This window comes from Amblyomma maculatum, unplaced genomic scaffold, assembly GCF_055883805.1.
Source record: "Amblyomma maculatum isolate TAMU_Amacu unplaced genomic scaffold, ASM5588380v1 scaffold_24, whole genome shotgun sequence".
NCBI classification, from domain to species: domain Eukaryota; kingdom Metazoa; phylum Arthropoda; class Arachnida; order Ixodida; family Ixodidae; genus Amblyomma; species Amblyomma maculatum.
This window is the reverse complement of record NW_028146749.1, coordinates 2,367,288-2,387,454: the sequence shown is the minus strand read 5'-3', so window position 1 is coordinate 2,387,454 and position 20,167 is coordinate 2,367,288. Positions and strand designations below refer to the sequence as shown.

General features: G+C 46.8%; 1 protein-coding gene across 6 annotated transcripts in view; it reads left to right on the top strand.

Moving 5' to 3' along the window:
- Positions 1–8,281: 8,281 nt before the first annotated feature.
- LOC146170995 (uncharacterized) overlaps positions 8,282–20,167 on the top strand; it is a 107,142-nt gene continuing 95,256 nt past the window's right edge. For all 6 annotated transcript variants that reach the window (XR_014702988.1, XR_014702989.1, XM_084586569.1 and 3 more), the window contains exon 1: positions 8,282–8,859. Coding sequence is in view for 4 of the 6 variants with exons in the window: in XM_084586569.1 (XP_084442695.1) it covers positions 8,545–8,859 (315 nt within the window). In the remaining 2 variants the exon portion in view is untranslated. The remainder of the gene's footprint in view (positions 8,860–20,167) is intronic.

Genomic DNA, 20,167 nt, shown 5'->3' with positions numbered 1-20,167 from the left:
GATGGCTACTTCTTCCGCCTCCGTTGTGGTCGAATTTCGGGTGCGGCAGCAAACTACCGAGTCTTCTCTAGTTGCTACTGGAACACGTCCCCTACCGTTCGCGCATTGTGCGGCATCTGTATATAAGACGTCCCTCAAAACGGGCTTGCAGCGCTGTTGCTCTATCACTCCTCCGGCTCTCATGGGAAAAGGGGTGCATGTTTTTGGGGAGCGGAGGTATTTTTAATTTGTCCCTAACCTGTCTAGGTACTTTTTCTGTTCGTCTGGAGCATGCTTGCGAAAATTGTGGATATTCTTTTCTGTGAATGATGGCCTCGCTGCGTGCTTTGAAGGGGGGCGCCGTTGGTTTGCCTGGGATGCCTCTCGCCGGGCCGAAATTCCCGGATCTTGGCTCGGAAGGCTGCTACTGCGGAGTGACGATGAGCAGGGATAGGCTTCGAGGTGGAGGAGATGATGTGATCGGGGTTCGGGGGCCTATACTTGACCGCAGTGGAATCATGAGGAGCCGAGAGAAAGGAGGAGTAGGAGCAGCCAGGGAGTAGAGGCGAAGAAATGCTTTATGCAACTCTTTACATGATGAAATATGTACAAGTTAAAGGACGAAAAATGAGCTTTCTGCGGAGACAATTTACGCCGTTCATATATGGTCGGTTATCCCCACTTCCCTAGCTGGGAAACAAAGTTCAATCTGAACAGTCCAATCAGCGGGGCACAAGCAAGGACTTGAGATGCCACCCACTGCAGATGGTGGTGCTTGAGCCTCCTCGCACATCTTTCGGTTGCGAGGGCTAGCTTCTCCGATGTGGATGACGATCTTGTGCATGCTGGCGGTGGAAATCCTTCACCAAGGCGAAGCAGCCGGAGAACTCGTTCGTTGGCAGAGGTCATTTCCCCGGCGTTACTTCTCAGAAGGTCATGCACCTGCCTCGAGAAGTCGGCGAGCAGGGTCAGTGCTGATCGGCGACGCGCCTCCGAACCTTTCAACAAAAGGTCAGGTTCCCGTTGTCGCCGCAGCGGGCGCCAAGGAAGATTAAGGCCTGAAAGGGCAGCTCGTCTCCGTCCCGAAAGGGGAGGCTTGGATGCAGGAGACAAAGGGTTACTCCGCCACCGTCGGCGCCGCTTCGATGCCTTTGGTCGCGGTCGCTTACGGGCGTGCGCTAGGTCCGTTTCTGTTTCCAGTTGCTGAAGAATCTGCGCGAAGCTCGGCTGGAACCGAAACGGAGCTGTGCGGACAGAACCCTTTTTTGCCTGCGCAGCGGCGTAGCGGAAAAAAACGAGATGCAATAGAAAACCAAATCACCTCTGGGCCACAGTGTTCGACGCCTTCTCTTCTGCGCGCGGGTACAAGCGCGACAATGAAAAAACGACAACAAACAAAAAGCGCAACCATGGGGAGAGCATAGTGTACGGAGAGAGGGCGAGGGAGTGCCATAAAGAGCTGCTACAGCATAGTGAGGATCCGCAGAAGGCACGAGAAAAAAAAAAGCACCAAAATAAACATGCTGCAGTCAAGAGGGGCTGAGTGCAGTAGGAGAGAGAGACAGGTATTTAAAGCAAGCGGGGATTCTAAGACGAGGAAAATACTGCCTTTGATTTTGAAACACGGAATGGGAATGAAAAGCGGGCTTCGACGCTGTGCTGTTTCGTCCACCCCCAGCCCCTCCGTGGCCGCCGCGAGTGACGCGACGAGTCCGCTCGCTCTCCAAGCGCCCTTGAAACTTTGTGCTCGGAAGTGGCTTCTTGCTTTAAGTGATTCCAGCTGCATGGGCGTTGCTATGAAATGTAGCTCACGTTCTTAATGTTCATGCCGAAATGTCTTTTCGAACCGGAAAATGATATTGTAGACAAAATGCAGAACGCTTTCCTGCGTCGATGGTTGTTTTGAGGCGGGGGGGGGGGGGGAGCCCCATAACCCCCCACCCCCCCACCCCCTCTTCGGCTAAGCCCCAGCCCACGCGTCGTATAGCTTTAGCCCAGCCTTATATCGCCTACACTAGCTTGCATGAAGCGTACTCAGCTTAGATTTAAAACCTATAGCCCAGCTTTTTCCATCTCCGCCTCCCCGCACTTCTTCAACACAGGGTAGTCAACGGGAACACCCATCGGGAACACCAATCTCGCACTTGGCGCTCTTAGCTAGCCTACAACGCTTTGGTTTTCTTCCGCCGTTGCGCTCGCTTCAGCCGCATGGGCCATAGCTGCCAGCGAAACCACGCTGCGGAAGCCACCGCGGAACATTTCCCGCGCGCTCCGCTGTTCGCATTTCTTTTCATCGCGATATTACACACACTACTTTGTATTCCTTATCCTGTGCTCCCGTTATCTCACCGATACTGCACTAGCACATAGTGACCATTAAGCTACCGCACTATGTGAGAGACCAAGGACATATATATGAAGCCAGTTTTAACCATGGGGTACGAACGAATACGCGGTGCTAAAGAGTTGCTTGTCTGCTCGTGATGCGACGGTCACGGATGATGCTGTACCCATCTCGCCTTCTCGTATCAAAGAAGGCACCCAAGTTGGCAGCTCCTGCCATCTCGACCTCGTCACGTGGTTTCTTGACGTCACACAACCCGATGGCCAGTCAACTAGCACCACAGGCATGCTCGTCATTTGCCGCTCACAAATTCAACGCTGACGCAGGATTTCCTGGAAAACGTGGTCTTTAACACTGCGTGGCGTTTAAATATTTGTGGCGCCGGTACGTCCCAAAGTTTCAAATACATTCTCACAGTGTTGAGAATCATCCGAAGCCATGGAGTTACCAAAACACATATTGCACAGTTTGATCGTGACGCGGAGTAGAGTTTCACAATATACGCAATGAGACTTGACTGCGCTGTTTGACGCTACCTAACAAAACACTGCTAGCGGTAGAAATCCAAACTGATACAGACTGTATCACTAATCGTAAGCTTCACCAGTGGACAGTACAAAGGTGTCATCACAATAGAGTAGAAACCGGTTATAGCGAATTTTGATATAGAGATTAGCACTCTACGTTGTGTGGTCGCACCTGCAGCAATGTTTCCTGCGAAGATTCCCGATACGCCTGTAAATAACAACTGGCATCGTTGCTTGCGAAGTATACAATTTTTTTTTATAACGAATCAGACTAGAAGAATATGTCTTTTACTACTTCTACTGTTTGAGCTGAGAAGTGATCGGTTCTGGCCTTGCCCGGTGGTGATCGCTAGCAATAGTTCCACGACCAGCTTCGTTCTCCTTTCGTACACAAGCCGCTTGATGGCGCGACACTTGACAGCCGAGTGGCAAGCAAATATTTGGACAGTGGTAGGGGGACCAGCCAGGAATGATCAGTTAAGAACAGGGATGGATACCAAATCAGCACTGGAGATGTACAGAACTTTCAAGCAGGAAATAGCCTAAGAAAACATTTACGGTAATTCTAGGGGCAGCTCATTGTTGTTCGAGGCTAGGACGGGAGTACTGCGGACTAGACGTACCGAGTCAAGCACCAAGGGATAGACACGCTGTGCGGTGTGTGTGAAGAGGATGAGAAAACGGCTGAACCCTTAATAATTTCTTCTAAAGCGCTCCACCCTAAAGTTCAATGCAATAGGGCAGATTTAGCCAAAGCGTTGGGGTTTAAGGATAGTGGAGGAAAAATAGAAAAGCCAAACGAAGGTTAGCTGATTGGTGGCCGAAATCAAGGCAAGAATGAGTCCAAATTATATTACTTTTAACGGCTAGACGGCCTGTGACGCCGCCGCCTGATTCAAAGGGTTCAGCATCCATCCATCCATCCATCCATCCATCCATCCATCCATCCATCCATCCATCCATCCATCCATCCATCCATCCATCCATCCATCCATCCATCCATCCATCCATCCATCCATCCATTAGTTCTTCCGTCCGTCCGTCCAATCACCCACCCGCCCGCCCGCCCGCTCACCCATCCATCCATCCGTCCATCCATCCATCCATCCATCCATCCATCCATCCATCCATCCATCCATCCATCCATCCATCCATCCATCCATCCATCCATCCATCCATCCATCCATCCATCCATCCATGCATCCCTCCCTCCCTCCCTCCCTCCCTTCTAAAGTGCTCTAGAGCACTTTATCCATTCTTCCATACCGACTCACCTATCCGTCCATCCGTCCGTCCATCCATCCGAGTTGAGTGCCTTTGGTGCCTCGATTAACATTCGCCCCCGTACCGGAGAAACGCGGAACTATCGGAGCACCACAGTCGAGTTAAAATTATCTGCATGTTGATGTGGTTTGCGAGATTTCTTTAAAATATGATCCATCCATCCATCCATCCATCCATCCATCCATCCATCCATCCATCCATCCATCCATCCATCCATCCATCCATTCTAAAGTGCTCTAGAGCACTTTATCCATTCTTCCATACCGGCCCACCTATCCGTTCATCCGTCCGTCCATCCATCCGAGTTGAGTGCCTTTGGTGCCCTCGTACCGGGGAAACGCGGAACTATCGGAGCACCACAGTCGAGTTAAAATTATCTGCATCTTGATGTGGTTTGCGAGATTTCTTTAAAATATGATACGTGTATTCGACTTGGCGTAAAAAAGGTCATGGTGGATAATAAACTTCAGTTAATTGTATTGGCATCAGCCGTGTTGTGTGTGTGTGTGTGTGTGTGTGTGTGTGTGTGTGTGTGTGTGTGTGTGTGTGTGTGTGTGTGTGTGTGTGTGTGTGTGTGTGTGTGTGTGTGTGTGTGTGTGTGTGTGTGTGTGTGTGTGTGTGTGTGTGTGTGTGTGTGTGTGTGTGTGTGTGTGTGTGTGTGTGTGTGTGTGTGTGTGTGTGTGTGTGTGTGTGTGTGTGTGTGTGTGTGTGTGTGTGTGTGTGTGTGTGTGTGTGTGTGTGTGTGTGTGTGTGTGTGTGTGTGTGTTTTACTTTGAAGCTACTTAATTTTCCTAACTACCATGCCCCAACAGTCTAGCGAAAACCAAATATTATTGCAAATTTTATTTTATTTCGTTTCTAAGCGGCCATGTTCTAACCGGTAAATGTGTTTCTGCATGTTAATGTTTTTAGACAAAGGGCTGTGTAAGGCGGAGGTGAACAAAATCAATCACAGTGAACGCGCCCATTCGAAACTGCTGCACATTTTATTGCACCAATACTAGGTAGTGAGACGACATCTTAAAATGCTATCAGGAAGCACAAGTTTACACAAAAATATCTGCGGTTGTGAACACGTTGGTGTTCAGTTCACATCGAAAAAAAGGAATTTTGGCAGGACAAGGCAGGTCAAGTGCGGAAAGCAAGCCGGCAAATCCGAGTCGCACACCCGCGCAACATTTGTGTGCAAAGCGCTGAAACGCGCAAGCGTAAATAGCAGCGCTGATCGAGTGTCAGCGAACATGCATGCGACATAGAAAAAGGCAGGTGTTGCGGTTGAACGAGAAGAGAGGATTACATAAGATTGGAAGCCGCGAAGGGCAAGAAAAAAAAATATCCCGAGATCAAATGGAGGCTTCAGGGATTTGCTGTTAGAGTATTTTATTTATTTATTTATTTATTTATTTATTTATTTATTTATTTATTTATTTATTTATTTATTTATTTATTTATTTATTTATTTATTTATTTATTTATTTATTTATTTATGAACACTTCAGTCCGTTAAAACGGTAAACTCAGTCCAGCATGTTTATACACGTAGCGCATATAATAGGGTAGAGACGCTGTAAAATAAAAAAAAAAGAAATTGAAGTATTCCGCAGCGAACGCAACACAATTGATCTAGAGCATCATGTGACATCGATAGCTGTTAGAAATATGCTGAAGTGCTCAATGCACTTTTTCTCCTTTTTCCAGTGGCGGACTTTTCTTGCGGCCGCCATGCCAAGTCTCACGGGACGGGTTACCGAGGCTCCCTCGCATATTTCCTGCTGAGATTCGTTCACAATAGTGGGGTGGGCTTTCTTTTCAAGATGTATTTGAATGCATGACTGGTCTCGTCTAGTCTGTGCAGAGACACGTGAGTCATCTGTGGACACACCACTGCACACCTCCCCCACCCACCCCAACCAACGCTCTAACCCATGACAACAGGACGCTGAAGAACCTGGCCGTGACTTCACTATTTAGGCGAGGTGGTAGGCGGCGACAATAAAATGCGTGCATTCTCAAAAGCCTCGAAGGTGCTGGGTACTGCGCGAAATTAATATGCAGCAATTCGTCGTACCGATAAAGCGAGGGACGTCGTTTCGTGGAAAAGCATGTGTAGTGAACTCCTCCCCCTTTTCGTCCGCAAAACCGGTAAAAATGGCGGCCGAGAAGGCTTCGCGCATGCGCAGTAGTCTTACTGGAATAGGTCCACTGTCCGGGGAAAGACCTGTTTTTGATGATTCTTGATTGGTGGGTGAATACAGGAGATAAGGTAAATAAATGTTACATGGTAAACTCAATTAACGATGCAATACAAGAACTTCAGTGAATCCACGTGACAGCACAGCCCACGCGGATGGGTTAGATTCAATGTGGACAAGGCACAAGAAGGTGAAAAAAGCGATCGCATCGATGATATATGATCCTGAATACTTTTTTTTTTAATGCTCTCGATTATGTCAGTTTCAGTGTTTATTAAGGGTCCATAGTAGAGACGCGTATTCACTTGCCAGACTATAATTAATGCATGTGCACATTAATATCGTAGTTCCTTTTGGGGCACTAGGCAATGCTCTCAAATACCCAAGCTTAGTGCTTTATAGTGTAAAGCAAATTACATGCTTTGTCTATTACGTGTTATTGTTAAATATAACGACAAGGTACTTATACTCGAAAGTCCTGTGCAATGGTAGATCGTAGAAAGCATAATAAAACAGCGAAGAGGGCGTGCTGGTAGTAAAATACATCACTACAGTTTGAGTTAACTTTTTCTTTTGCCAGGTATTACACCAGCGTGAGAACTAGTAAATGTTGCGTTTAGTTGTAGGTGATCTTCGGGTATATTAAAGCACAGTCGTCTGCATCGTCTGCATATAGGCGTATTTGTGACGTGACACGGCCAGGTAAGCCATTAATGTACAAGGAATCATAAAGGCCAAGCTCCGAACCTTGAGGAACGCCAGGTAATAAATCGACAGAACAGCTGTATTAGGTGATTTACAATAAACGGTAACCAAGAGAAGATTAAAAAAAAATGGTGTTTTAAAACAGCGCATGTAGCCCGAATGTCTTAATTGCTGCAAGCTCTCTTACATATGAAACCATGTTTGCCTGCATACATTCCCCTTGTGTGGTAACCACTCAGTACTCTCCAACATCTCGCGAGGCTGCAATGGTAAATTATCACGCCTAAAACCTCCACACTCATCATTCGAGCAGTGCGAGGCCAGCCCAGTCCTGCAATGATCCGAAAGATCAACACAGGCTCATAAATTTGTCACGGCGGCAGTGGCAGCCTCCAGAATTCATAAATGAGGATACCGGACACTGACTCTTCAAGTGCTGTATTTCGCTCAATGAAAATTGTCAATTAATGCTGGAGCAGATGCGTACGCTCGCCTTTTCGGGGAGCCTTTCACGTTACCGTGAGAAAGCTTCCATGTGGCGAAACATATACAAATAATTATTGTTATTATTATTTTCACCTCAAATGCCCATGTGAAGGGGTTTTACATGAGGGATGGGTCTTAGGCGATGCAGATGAGTTTTTCAATGAAGTGCTTGAAGTTGACGTGATTGCAGTGGCTAACAGCAGCAGCAGGAAGGTCATTCCAGTCCTTTGATGTCCGTATAGGTTTTAGTGACCGTTCAAACCGAGAAAGAATAAAAATTTCCCAACTTCTCTTTATTGCATGAAAAAGGCACCGATAAACTGTGTCCAGTTTATTTTGGAGATGCCGGCGCTAAGCTCTTAAGACGAAGAAAAAAAAAAAGAACACTGCAATGTGCAATCTGTTATTGTATACCGTCATGTGAAAAATTTGCAGCGATTTGAAGTTGGCCCGATTGAAATTCCGGCTGGGGAATCTGCCCATGGAAGTTGCCGGTGGCGTGGACTGCGCTAGGCCGCAAAGCCGCACCACGAAGCGATGTAACGATGGGCTGGAGCTAGGGGCACTCGGTAACTCGCATGCGTATAAAGAAGCAAAAGTAGGGGCAACTGGCGCCGTCAGTGCCTAGAGTTGACTGGCGCCTTGTTTCCCTTTTTAGCGCCGCGCTCTACCTAAGCGAGTCACCCGGTGTCCCTAGGTGTGGTGTGTGTTTCAGCAGCACACGTCGCTTTTACTAAACCATCGAGTGCCGCATTGAAGTCGAAATAAACGCATGCGTATGCTTTTTCCCGCACTCTTACAGTTTCCTGCACAAATACAAGGTTTCTCTACGTAGGAACAATGGGCGTCTGAATTGCCAAGCTTGTTGTTCCCCACGGGGAATCCTCGGATGATTCCCTGAGCACGCCATTTTGTATAATCTGCAACCTCTTTGGCGGTTGTGTTTTTCGCCCGGCTCTTTGCAAATGGGCGTCTTTCATAGCGAGAGTCGGTTTGGGACGTTAACTCCCATAAATCATCTTTGCAAATGGTATGCTACGCCTGTATGCTGTGTCGCCCGCCAGCTTTGCGTGATCTGGTGATTATCATGACGAGAAGCCAGCGTTCCCTTCGACACAAGCGCACAGGAAGCATCGCCTTCATCGCAAAAGTGGCCCGTCACCACGTGCAGTGTGAAGACGCAGTGCAGTATGGCGGTGGCATTGTTATTGTATGTGATAGTGACCCAAAGAACCTTGTTGACGACAGCAGGAGACAGGGCACACGTGCACATGACTGCAAGCTTCGGGACTTCGTGCCGCACCGCCATCGCGTTTGTGGAAATAACAGCCCGTCCCGTGTGGTAAGTTTTGTTTACCGTCATTCACTTCAGAGATGAAATGTGTCTGAAAAGAAAAACGTCAAGAATTTTTTTTTCTCGTTCCGTTTCTGTCAGGAAGATTATTGTCCGCGTATTTTGCTCGCAAAGAGGCTGCCGTACGGTGCCTATATATATATATATATATATATATATATATATATATATATATATATATATATATATATATATATATATATATATATATATATAGAGAGAGAGAGAGAGAGAGAGAGAGAGAGAAACTGATAAGCTTCGGTGATTATTATTTCTATACAAACCACGTTAATAATGCACAATAAGATTGCAACGCATACGCAGCGCTTCTGCATGTGCTATTGTTCGCGCAACCTGATTGAATTACTACCTAATAATGCCTGAACGTAGGGATATACTGTCAGTGAAAAATACATATATTCTTTTCGCACGGCCTTTCCGGGTAATGGTACTGTCCTGTAAATACGTACAGTGTACGTACTGCCTCAAACGTTCGCAGATGAGTGAAATAGGTGCTAGTGAAACTTTTTGTTAACCTCTTATGCAGAACCGATCACGGAGTGTTGTCACGATAGTGCGAGGAAAAAGCATGGATTGGAATTTTTTTCTTCTTACAGGGAGTAAACAGTGCGCAAACGGAGGCGAAGCGAACGCTCGTGGTGCACGTAATTAGCGACGGGGCTACAGGGATATTGGGTGATATTAAACGCACAAAAGATGACTGAGTAAAATACGTTTGGAAGAGTCAGCAGTAGAATGAACAGCAAAAGCGTCATGTTTGGCTGATGCTGAAGTTTCCCGAGCCCTAGCTGTGACCCGTGTGTGGCTGAGTGCGTGTGGCGTATCTCGGTGTGCAACGGCGGAGAACTTGATCCGGTTTCGTTGTAGCGAAATATTATCGAGTGTGTAGCCCCAGTGGACAATGGAGTACATGCCATATGTCACTACACTGGCCTACTTTTTGAGGTCCGGCACGGCCAGCGGTCCGACTGTATACAGTACGACCCAGGTTCGGCTCCAGAGGCCTGATTTCGGCGGAGAGCTCGTACCAAATTGTGAGCTTATAGGGTGGACGGATGGAGCGCAGGAGACTGTGGTTTTCGTGCAGGGAGGCGAACACTACGACCCAATACAAGCTCCTTCCTTCCCAGTTAATTTGGCCGGCTTCTAGACACCCGAACTTCACTAATAGATGGAAGAGATAGCAAAATCAACGACATAGAGAGATTGCATCAGAACGATTATGCACGTCAACTATAGTACGTACCATGAATTCCACTTCTAAAAAAAGTGATGCTTCAACTTTAGGGGCCTATAAATAAAAACAGACTTAAAGCTCAAAAATTAATAGCAAATTAACATGTCACGAATGCAGCGAAAAAATTATCATTCATATCATTGTAATGCTACATGAACACCGCTCAAATATTTCACGAAGCGATTTTTATTGATTTGGCGGGTTTTAAAGTCTGACAACCTACTAAAATATTGTGGAGCGCCAGACCCTCATTTTTCGCCCAAAACTTCAAAATGCATGGTTCCAATGGGATCACCACCTATCCCCAACGGTCTCTCCAAGAATGACCGATAAATGCGGGCTTGATTCGCTGCACGTGCTGATTTATAGGTCGCTCCAGGGACGGTCACATTTAAATTTACCACGTATTTCATGCTTTTTGTGGGAGAAAAAACAATGCAATTCAGCATGCTTTTCGTATGTAAAATTTTGTCTTGAACGGAGGGAGGGGACAATCGCGACCGGGCCCCTTTATTCCATTCCTTGGGAGGTGCGCGATCCTTTGCAACGTTACCGAACACCACGTACGTCATGTTTGCAAGGAGTCATTTTGAAATTTATGTATGCAAAAAATACAGACGGCGGTTTAACTCTGTTTATCATAGAATATCGTGCAGCAGCAGGCCGTTCTGACAAGATTGTTTGCTTTGCCTCAAATGTTAAACGTTATTTTGCAGTTTTAATCTGGCGACCATGCTTCCAGACCGGTCTGTAAGAATCGCACTTTGTACTGTAGTTTTTCAAGCACCGTTACTGCGCATGCGCGAAGCTTCCTCGGCCACCATTTTCTCCGGGATGCCATGCGAAAATGAGGGGAGCAGTTCGCGGCACATGCTGTTCCACGAAACGACGTTCATAGCTTCGTTGACGATACTAGCTGCTGCACAATAATTTCGTGCAGTGCTAGCATCTTCTAGGCCTTCGGACTGCACGCAATGCATTTTCCCCGCCTGCTCTAGCTCGCCTCAAGCGAGAAGACAGGGCCAGGTTCGCCACCGTCCTGTTGTCATGAGTTAACAGGGCGCGCGCGCGCGTGTGTGTGTGTGTGTGTGTGTGTGTGTGTGTGTGTGTGTGTGTGTGTGTGTGTGTGTGTGTGTGTGTGTGTGTGTGTGTGTGTGTGTGTGTGTGTGTGTGTGTGTGTGTGTGTGGCAAGGGGGGGGGGGGCGGAGTGTTTAACAGTGTGTCCACAGATGACTCACGCGTCTGTCCAGGCTGGGCGAGACCAGCCCTGCACGCAACTAGTGCTCCGAAAATATGCCCATTCCACTATGGTTGGTAACCCGTCCCGGCAAACGTACTTCGCCTGGCTCACTTTAGCCTGGCAGCCGCAAGAGAGGTGCGCGACTAGAAAAGGGTAAATTTCGTGGTCAGTGAAAAAGTTTGACGTGGCCCTCCACAAGAACATAATTTTGAAATACAGATAGGTCTCTGCAGCTGTTCTATTGCCCTTCTTATTGGCTTCCTGCTGACTTTTTTAGAGCGCAGCTCTTTGGCGTCCGTTCCTGGGTTTCGCGGCGGTGTCGGCCTCGTAACCAGTTCCGCCCCCATTTCAGCCCCCAGTTTGAGCCGGCGCTTCGGCAACAGGACCCTCGCAGGAAGAGGGGGGGGCACACTCAGCGGCGATCGAGGGGGGCAGAAGCGCGCGCAGCAACCGAAGAGCACGAGGAAAGGGAGGGGGCGCCGGAGGCAGCGCTAGCAGCGACCGCGCTAGCAACACCGTCGCCGTCATGCAGAAAGAGGAGGAGGGGCTCCGCCTCTCTTCATGTGTGGCGGCGAGGGTGCTCTGCTGTTGCCGAAACGCCGCGGCTCGTTATCAGCGGATCACGGTGTGTGCATCCAACTCTCACTCGCTTCATTCGCTAGCGACGTCAGCGGCATCAGTCAGTCGCTGCTATCTGTTCGTCGCGCAACGTTCCCATGGGCCACCGCGTTGCTTCCCGCAACCTTACGTTAACTCAATTGCACTTCTCCGACCACAAAGCTTCTTTCATGACAGCCAAAAACTGTTAGTGGAGCGTTTCTTGACGGAATACGGGCGAAAAAAAAAAGCTGTCTATAATTGTACATTCGTGTCTTGCTCGAAATCTTTGCCTCAATTTATCACAAAGATGAAACAGGTTATGAGCTGCGCTCAAATTTCGCATTAGGATGTAACGTAATCGTGGGCAATTTTTATGTGCATATCGCTTCATGCATCCACATGTTTCTTTATCTTAGCCGAGACGACTTCCGTTGTTTCCTACAGCCGCTGCCTTGCCCGCTGTTAGTCATACAACCGGATCGGCCCCGGTTACCCTCCGTTGTAAGCCGAGAAGCAGAGCAGTGACAGAAATCAGTCAAGAGCGCCAAGCAGTGAATGCAAATAAGCGGGGCGAGCTACATCCCCTAGTGTCTGAGCGCCGTAGCTTTGGAGCAGAAGCCTTCTAGCTTCGCTGCTGAACCGGTTTCGCACATGTCGAGCATTCCTCTAGGGTGGCTAGAATTCCTCCACCGCCCTTTCTCCCTCAGTACGCGTCGCAGCCTTTTCTCTCCTTTCTGCACTAGTTCAAGCTCTCTGTGTGACGGATCTGTGTTCCTTCTCCTGTTACCCATCCCTCGGAAAGGTCAGAGGTGAAAATCAGCTTCAGACATCAGGTTTTTGCGAAAGCACTAAAAACGCAGGCATGATATCATCAATGCGGTTATTTGCCCGTGTAGTCGCGCTCAAGTCTCGTAATAGTACATTGAAGATTTTTTTTTATTCAAGCAAAGTCAAGAGCGATTCGTCAAACTTGAAGCTTTTTTTCCCGAGAATTGCTAAGGTCTGGTGAAAGAAAAACAAACAAACAAAAAAAAGCTTTATTCATGTGTGTGTGTGTGTGGGGGGGGGGGGGGGGTAAGAAAAAAATTATGCGCGGTGAAAGTAAACAGCTCCAGGCGAAAAAAGGTCGGTTCCAGCTGGATTATGGAACCGAAAATTAAGTCCAGCTGGAATGTGCCGGTTTGTGGAAAATTTACACTTCCAGCCAGGCGCTGGAATGACTGCAGCTGCAATCGCATTCCCTTCCAGCTGGGAACAGGAAACCTGCTTTTCCAGCTACGCCTAAAGGAAAGCCTGTGCTGAGTGTCGATGCTCTCTTTTTTCAAGCTGAGTGGCAAAAGTTTGCACCTTCCGCCAGCTAGTAAATTAAATTGTAAGACCGACAACAAATAGCGCATTTCTTTTTTCTCGTCTGCAAATGTAAAGCTTGCATTTACGTGTCCAGCACCTTTGGTCAATTAATTGATGCTGCGCAGGAGGGTGGACACTGCCTGCATCGAACCCTGCATGAGCATGCATGCTCATGCGTTTGTGCTATACATATACATACAATTAAGGCAGGCCCACTCGATCTCAGGGGCCGGATTTTTTGAAGTTGCCAATATATATTTGCGTACAATTGTTTCATAAAAGAGCGTATATAGAAAGCCAATCAAACTATAAGAACGGAAGAGGTAATGGAGCCCTGCCCTTCGGGGTGGTACAGTGGTTACTGCGCTCGACTACTGTTCCCGAGGACGCGGGATCGAATTCCGGCCTCGGCGGCCGTTTTTCGATGGAGGCGAAAAGCAAGCTAGGCGCCCGTGTGCTGTGCGACGTCAGCGCACGTTAAAGAACCCCAGGTGGCCGAAATTTCCGGTCCTCCACTAAGGCTTCTATCATAACCTGAGTCGCTTTGGAACGGTAAGCCTCGTAAACCAAAAACCAAAAGGTAATGGACAAAGTGCGGGCACATAATATTGCCACGTGCCTAGCGCCGCGCGACAGCCGTGTTTGGTGCCGACGACGACGAAGCGGTGGTTGGCACGAGCGGCGCGCTGGTGCTGGACTCTGTGACTCTGTGTTCCGAACTACAAGCCGACCTTATTCTCGGGTCCTCGGCTACGTGTACCTTCACGGCTCCCTCTGACTTCAGTCGTGACAATATATATCAGTTGTATCAGTCACAATACAAAAGCGGATGAAACATTCGAAGCATGCCAGCTTTTCATCACGACCCATTTTCCAAGCTCCAAAAAACTGCATATGGCACAAATGCGCACACCATATCAAATTTTACTCTCAACTGACTGAGGTGACCGCATATCGATCGATATGATAGAACCACGTGCTGTCATATTTTTCGTACTAAAGGAAGCGTACCAGCCAGTAAACGCACAGTATATGTACCGAATGCAGAGCACGTAAAAGAAAAAAGACAAAAAAAAGAAAAAAAACTTCCATTAGTAATTGTGCACCGCGGTTCTTTTTTTTTTTTTTTTCCTTACAAGCTACTGTTCAGTATGGGCAGAACATCCTAAACGCACTGCCATGCCTGAGCGCAGGCACCGCGTCGATCGCGTTCAGCGGGCGGGAGATCTCCGTTATTTTCGTGGCGGGTGCCTAAACCTAGGAAAAAGCTATCGTGTGTCTGTGGAATGTGTATACACAACCTGCGTCGTTTAATTAAGCTGCAGAGGTCAAGGAAAAAAAATGCCGAGAACGAAACCACAGAGGTCGTGCTCCGTTTGGCACGGTATAGTTTCGTTTCTCTTTGCGATTTTGATTGTTCGCGCTCGCGTTAATTGCAGTGGTTATCGATCTGCCCCGTGAGAAGGAGCAAAATTCACGTCGTTCTGAGCGTGCGAGGCTTCAGTGCGAAACAGACAGAGCATTTCACGCCATCCAAGCGCCGATGGAGAGTATATCGATCGAAATGACGGCATGCTGTCAAACGGCCGCATTAGCGAAGTGCGACCAGGAGCACTGCCACAATTAATTGCGAGGTAGCAGTTTAAACCACCTGGTTCCTGAACCAGCTGGCACTGCACAGTACACGGGGGTCTGCGCTTCGTTTCCGCAGAAACGCGGCCTGCGACTTTAGGATGATCAGTTGAGCACCCTAATCACTGAGCCACCATGTCAGAGGGAAATGTAACATTCGGAAATGTAGCTATGCCGGGGGCGGATCTATGGGCCACTCTTTGAAAGAGTGACCGCGGGGAATGTATATCTCGTATAAATTTCTTGGGATTTTTTCTTAGGAAAAAAAAAATGTGGTGTTCAGCCTGGTTTTTCAGTCTAAAATTTTCACTAAGAAACAAATGGGAAATATCTTCACTTTCATAGCCCATCCTTCTTATACATTTTCTGCCCATAATTAAGATGCTGTACATGTACTGTATACCCATTCTAAAAGCCTGCGAGAATATACAGCAGAAGCTCTTTCTTCCTCTCTTTCGTTCCCTTTCTTTTGCTACTAGTAGTGCTTAGTGAAAATGCAACCGCCTGCATCCCAAGCACATCACTGTACCTTTCATCCTTATCTGCCCTCTGCGTCCCTATATCCACCTTATCTCTGACTAGGAGTTTTTCTAGGAACTTAAATTAGGATTGCTTGTCTAACATTTTGTGTTGTGGTGGTAGGCAGGCATTTACGGGAAGCATTAGTAGAGTGTAGGGTGACCATGCACCACCTGTTAGCTAAATGCGGGACATGCTGACATGGGGGGGGGAGATTACATATGTAGCAGGATCGGATATGTGCTCCACATCAGGAACTTGGCATCCTGGATAGCATTCACGTTCTCGCAGGTCTCTAAAATTGCCCACTTCAACTACCCATCCAATATACCAACAAGCTACATCCCCTTGGTAACGGCTCCCTTCCCTTCCCACCCATGCGCAATGCCGCTTTCTTCCAGTTATTTGTCCTGTGCATTGCATACATGCCTAGACCATTTTCTCCTCCTGTCTAATGAGGCAGTAAAATTTACAGAAGACATATATTCCACCACCGCTGCAATGTATAGTGCTGTACACATTTGTTTTAAGGTATGAAAATACCATTTTGGTTCACCACTGCGCATTTACTTTGACTACTGAGTTGCCTTTCTTGACAAATTGCTTAACTGAGCAACAAGACCAAAAGATAAATTTCTTAGAACTATAAAACTTGCGCCACTTAACATTCTCGGAACCGTCTTGGCAAATATTTTTACCGGTCGAGGCGGGAAAATTTTCCAAGACGGTTCCGATAAAGTTGCAAAACACTATAGTGCTCAAGAGCCATAGCAAAGACACAAAAGTGAATGCTAAGTTTATTGGTTAAACTATTGTAACAGCTCATTTACAAAATGGTACCACAATTGGCAGGGTAAACAATCAGCATGACATTCTCAGCATCCATGAAAATGTTAAAAGGATAAGATATAGTAAATCGGATCATGCTGATGTGGCATACATACCCGAGCCTGCTGTTGCAACATTTATTAACTCTGCTGATCCAAGGATACAACTGAATGCTTTGTTTAAATTGCTCACTCAGTACAACAGCGCGCACTCTGTACAGGTCAGTGCAGATTGATTCATTCACTAAAACTACACCCAACATCAAAGTTACGGTGTTTCATGTTGTAATATGGACTGCATACAGCACAAACAACCCTGAAATAACAAATAAACCACATGTAGTTTGGATTGCAGCAGTAACATGATGAGACTGTCTCGGCTTAGTGTCATTACATTATTGTGTGTTTGTGGTTTTGGCATAACTGCCACCATTAGCCACTAGGAGCAGACAACTCCCTGTGACGGTGGATTTTCACTGTGTAGGGGACCTGAGGCCAATGAGTGCCAAGCACAAGATAAGTGGATAACTCGCGTCAGTAAAATGTGCTGGGTTTGAAGCTTTCAGAAGATGATTAATATCAATAGCTCTAAAAGATTAATTCGAAGTGTATAATGAGATCTGTAAAAATGACTAAGCTGACATGAGGTTAAGATGCCTCAGTGGCAGCCCTTGCCTGGGCAAATATGGTGAGGCCTGTGATGTGTGGGCTTGAAAAGAAAAACAAAGCATCTTTTCAGGATTGGGAAAGAGGCTGAGGTTTAGGCTGGTAAAATTTTAATGTAAAAAACCTACATCCTGAAAAAAACTTCCTCTTTTCAAACGAAACATTTGATGGGCACTACTGAGAAAGAAGGATCTGTGTATGGGTATCTGATTTATGTACCACTCTGGAAAGAGAAGCCTTCTTTCTTATTCTAGCCTTCAACAGATGAATAAAACATGGATGACAGCCGGTCATGGCTTTTGCAGAAATGTGGTGGCAGGGCATTACTTAGAAGATATAAATGTGTTGTGTGTGTGCGTGTAATATCATCAGCCTGTACAAAGCCACTCCTTTAAACCGGTCTGATTTTTGTACGTACCATTTCTTGTTTCTGAATTCTGCGAATTGTGTCCCCAACGGGCGGTTTGAGGTTTTAGTGTGGTACTTTTTCTCAATGTTCGTAGTACTACGGAGAGTGGCAGACACAAGCAGTCTGTTGACTGCCTCATTTCTAGGCATGTTATGGCAATGTAGCTCCCAGCACACTGTATGTAGTTTCAAACTTGGATTTGCAAGCATGACATGAAGTTTTTGAAAAGAAATTGGTCCATCTGTTCTGATGGCATTTCACAGAGAATAAAGGCAGTTGCCACACTTAAGTGACCCACATTTTTTTTTTTTTCTATGATGTGTCTTGCAGCTAATAGGATGCCACAACATTAGGCAGTAAATGTGCATTTTCTTTGTTTTTGATTTGGAGAACCGGGGCCCACATGCTGCACACAAGACCCGAAAACTTGGAGGATCTGTGTAAAACTCCTGGCACCCATACTCTGCCTGCAAGGACATAAAGTCATATCATACGGCAGTTGATAGCATATATTTTCCTACCTCGAGGAATATGCTACAATTAACAGCCTGCATTTCCAAGCAGTTGAACTTTATGTGGAGGCCATTTAAGACTGGAAACCAGAGTGCACAGCTACGGTCTTCATTTGTTTTGTGCTTTACCTGATATCTCTCTAATATTTCCGTGCACCTTTTATGTTATGCAGTGTCACCAATGATTGAAATTAATATGCACTTAGTTCAGTGGTTCATGAAGAGGGCAATGCAGAGAGTTTCACGAGGTCTAGTCAGCAGCATGTTCTTTAAACTTCCTAAGATATTCATGCCTGGATTGTTTTTTGGTTTAGAGAAATGGGAACTGGCCACTTCCATAGAGATTAATAATAGCCTCTTCAGTGGTAGCAAAGAGATGTCGACAGCCAACGAAAAGGTCTATTGCTGCTTACGTATAGTGGGATATGTTGTAGTATGCTTTCTCTTGCTTGTTCAATAGGTTTTCTATTATTAGAGCTTGTGGGTCGGTTCTTGGACATCTCGACAATAGATAATGTGCATTAAAGCTTGCAACTAACAAGGATGGCTCTGGTAGCTGGTCAGTTAGTTTTTCCCCTTCGCTGCACAGCCTATAATCCAGTGGAGTGTCAACACATTGTTATAACAAAAATAAAGGCTCGTACTACCACCACCCTTGTAGATTGCTATATATAGAGAAATTTCAAAATGAAACGTGTTTCTGATTTACAATGGTACATCACCTGATTGGTGAGCTCTTCTCTGCACTGTGCGGAGAAGTCTTCGGACATCTACCACATGGTGTGGGCTTGCCCATCCAGCCCAGCTATTCCTCCTCACCCCAACCCCACTCGGGAGGACTGGGAGGCGACCCTGCTCGGCTGCTGTGACCTGCAGACTCAAAAGACCTTGGTCGAGCGCACCAGGGCAGCGGCCGACGCCACTGGAGTCCCGTACTGGGGTCCCCACCTAGTATCTGTAAGGGCTGGATCTTCAAAGATCCGGCTGATGCATACCTCCACTCCTTTTAAATCATTAAACGTTTGTCACCACCACCACTGCTTCATCCTTGCGGAATACATTAATAGTCACAAAACTTGTGCGAGTCATTTTGTGTTTCTTGTAGGCAAAGTGCTGGTGCTTTATAAATATTGCCGCGAAACCTTCAAAACAGTATTTGTTGTTTTTTTAACAGCCGCCGGCATACAGGCTTATCACTCTGATTCCGGACCGCGTATCAGTTCCGTAATTTTTGTTTGTTACTGCTCGATGTCGCGAGTCACACCTTTATCAGTTTTGTTGTAGCGCAAGACGCACCGAGATCTGTCTCGAAGGTTCCGGCCACTCGCTTGTCTTTCCACAATGTTCCAGCCCGTGCTGGTAGCTGTTTGCGACGTTATCTAGATTCTTCTGTGCAGCCTTTAAATTGAGCGTTGCCGAGTGTGACGAGCATTCTTTGTTCGACGATCGACGAGCACGTTTGTTTCTATCGCCGCCGCCGAGTTGCTTATTTCTTTTGCGGGCGCAAGTCAGCCCAAATAAAGAGTTTCTTTAGTGCAATCATCGACCCCCCTTCATTTGTGTCGCCAACCTTGTCGCCACTACGTGACAATATATAATATATAAAAATTAAGTTTTTCAACACCTTCAGAGGTTCCAATGGATGATGCTCTCAGTAGGCATGATAATAAGTGGGGAAGAGGGAACGAGCAGCTATAATTTAGACATTGTCTTTTATGCAATAGCTGGACTGGAGGCTGCTTTTTGAGCTTGTGGCAATTGAGAAGGTAACACCTGTTTTATGGCTATCCTTAGTCTTCACTGACTTCGAGAAGTCCATAGTCACCTCCAGCACCTGCGGTGGAGACTCGGAGGCCAATAGGGAAATGTCACCAGGGGCCAGACAGTCCCCACAGGTTGTCTTTTTAGAACCAGAGGCCTACGAGTTAGCCTATGGGACGCTATAGATTGGTGCAGCCGCTGGCCACTTGATGGGGAACTAAGGCTCTGGTGAGAATCATAACTGGTGCAGCTAGCTTATGGAACAACTCCCACTGAGCTTGATCTCGGCTAAGGGTCCGTGATGGTGCCGAGTGCTATTATTCTCGAGACTCAAAGTGCCCTTGCTAGCATAGGATAACTTCTTAAATAATTAGGCAGCATCAGTTAGCAAACTGACTGGCAGTGCCACGCAAACGAATTTATTCAACAATATATAAAATGAGTTTTATGTGTGTGTGTGTGTGAGAGAGAGAGAGAGAGAGAGAAGAAAACTTCCGTCGGACCAATATGAAGATATTCGCA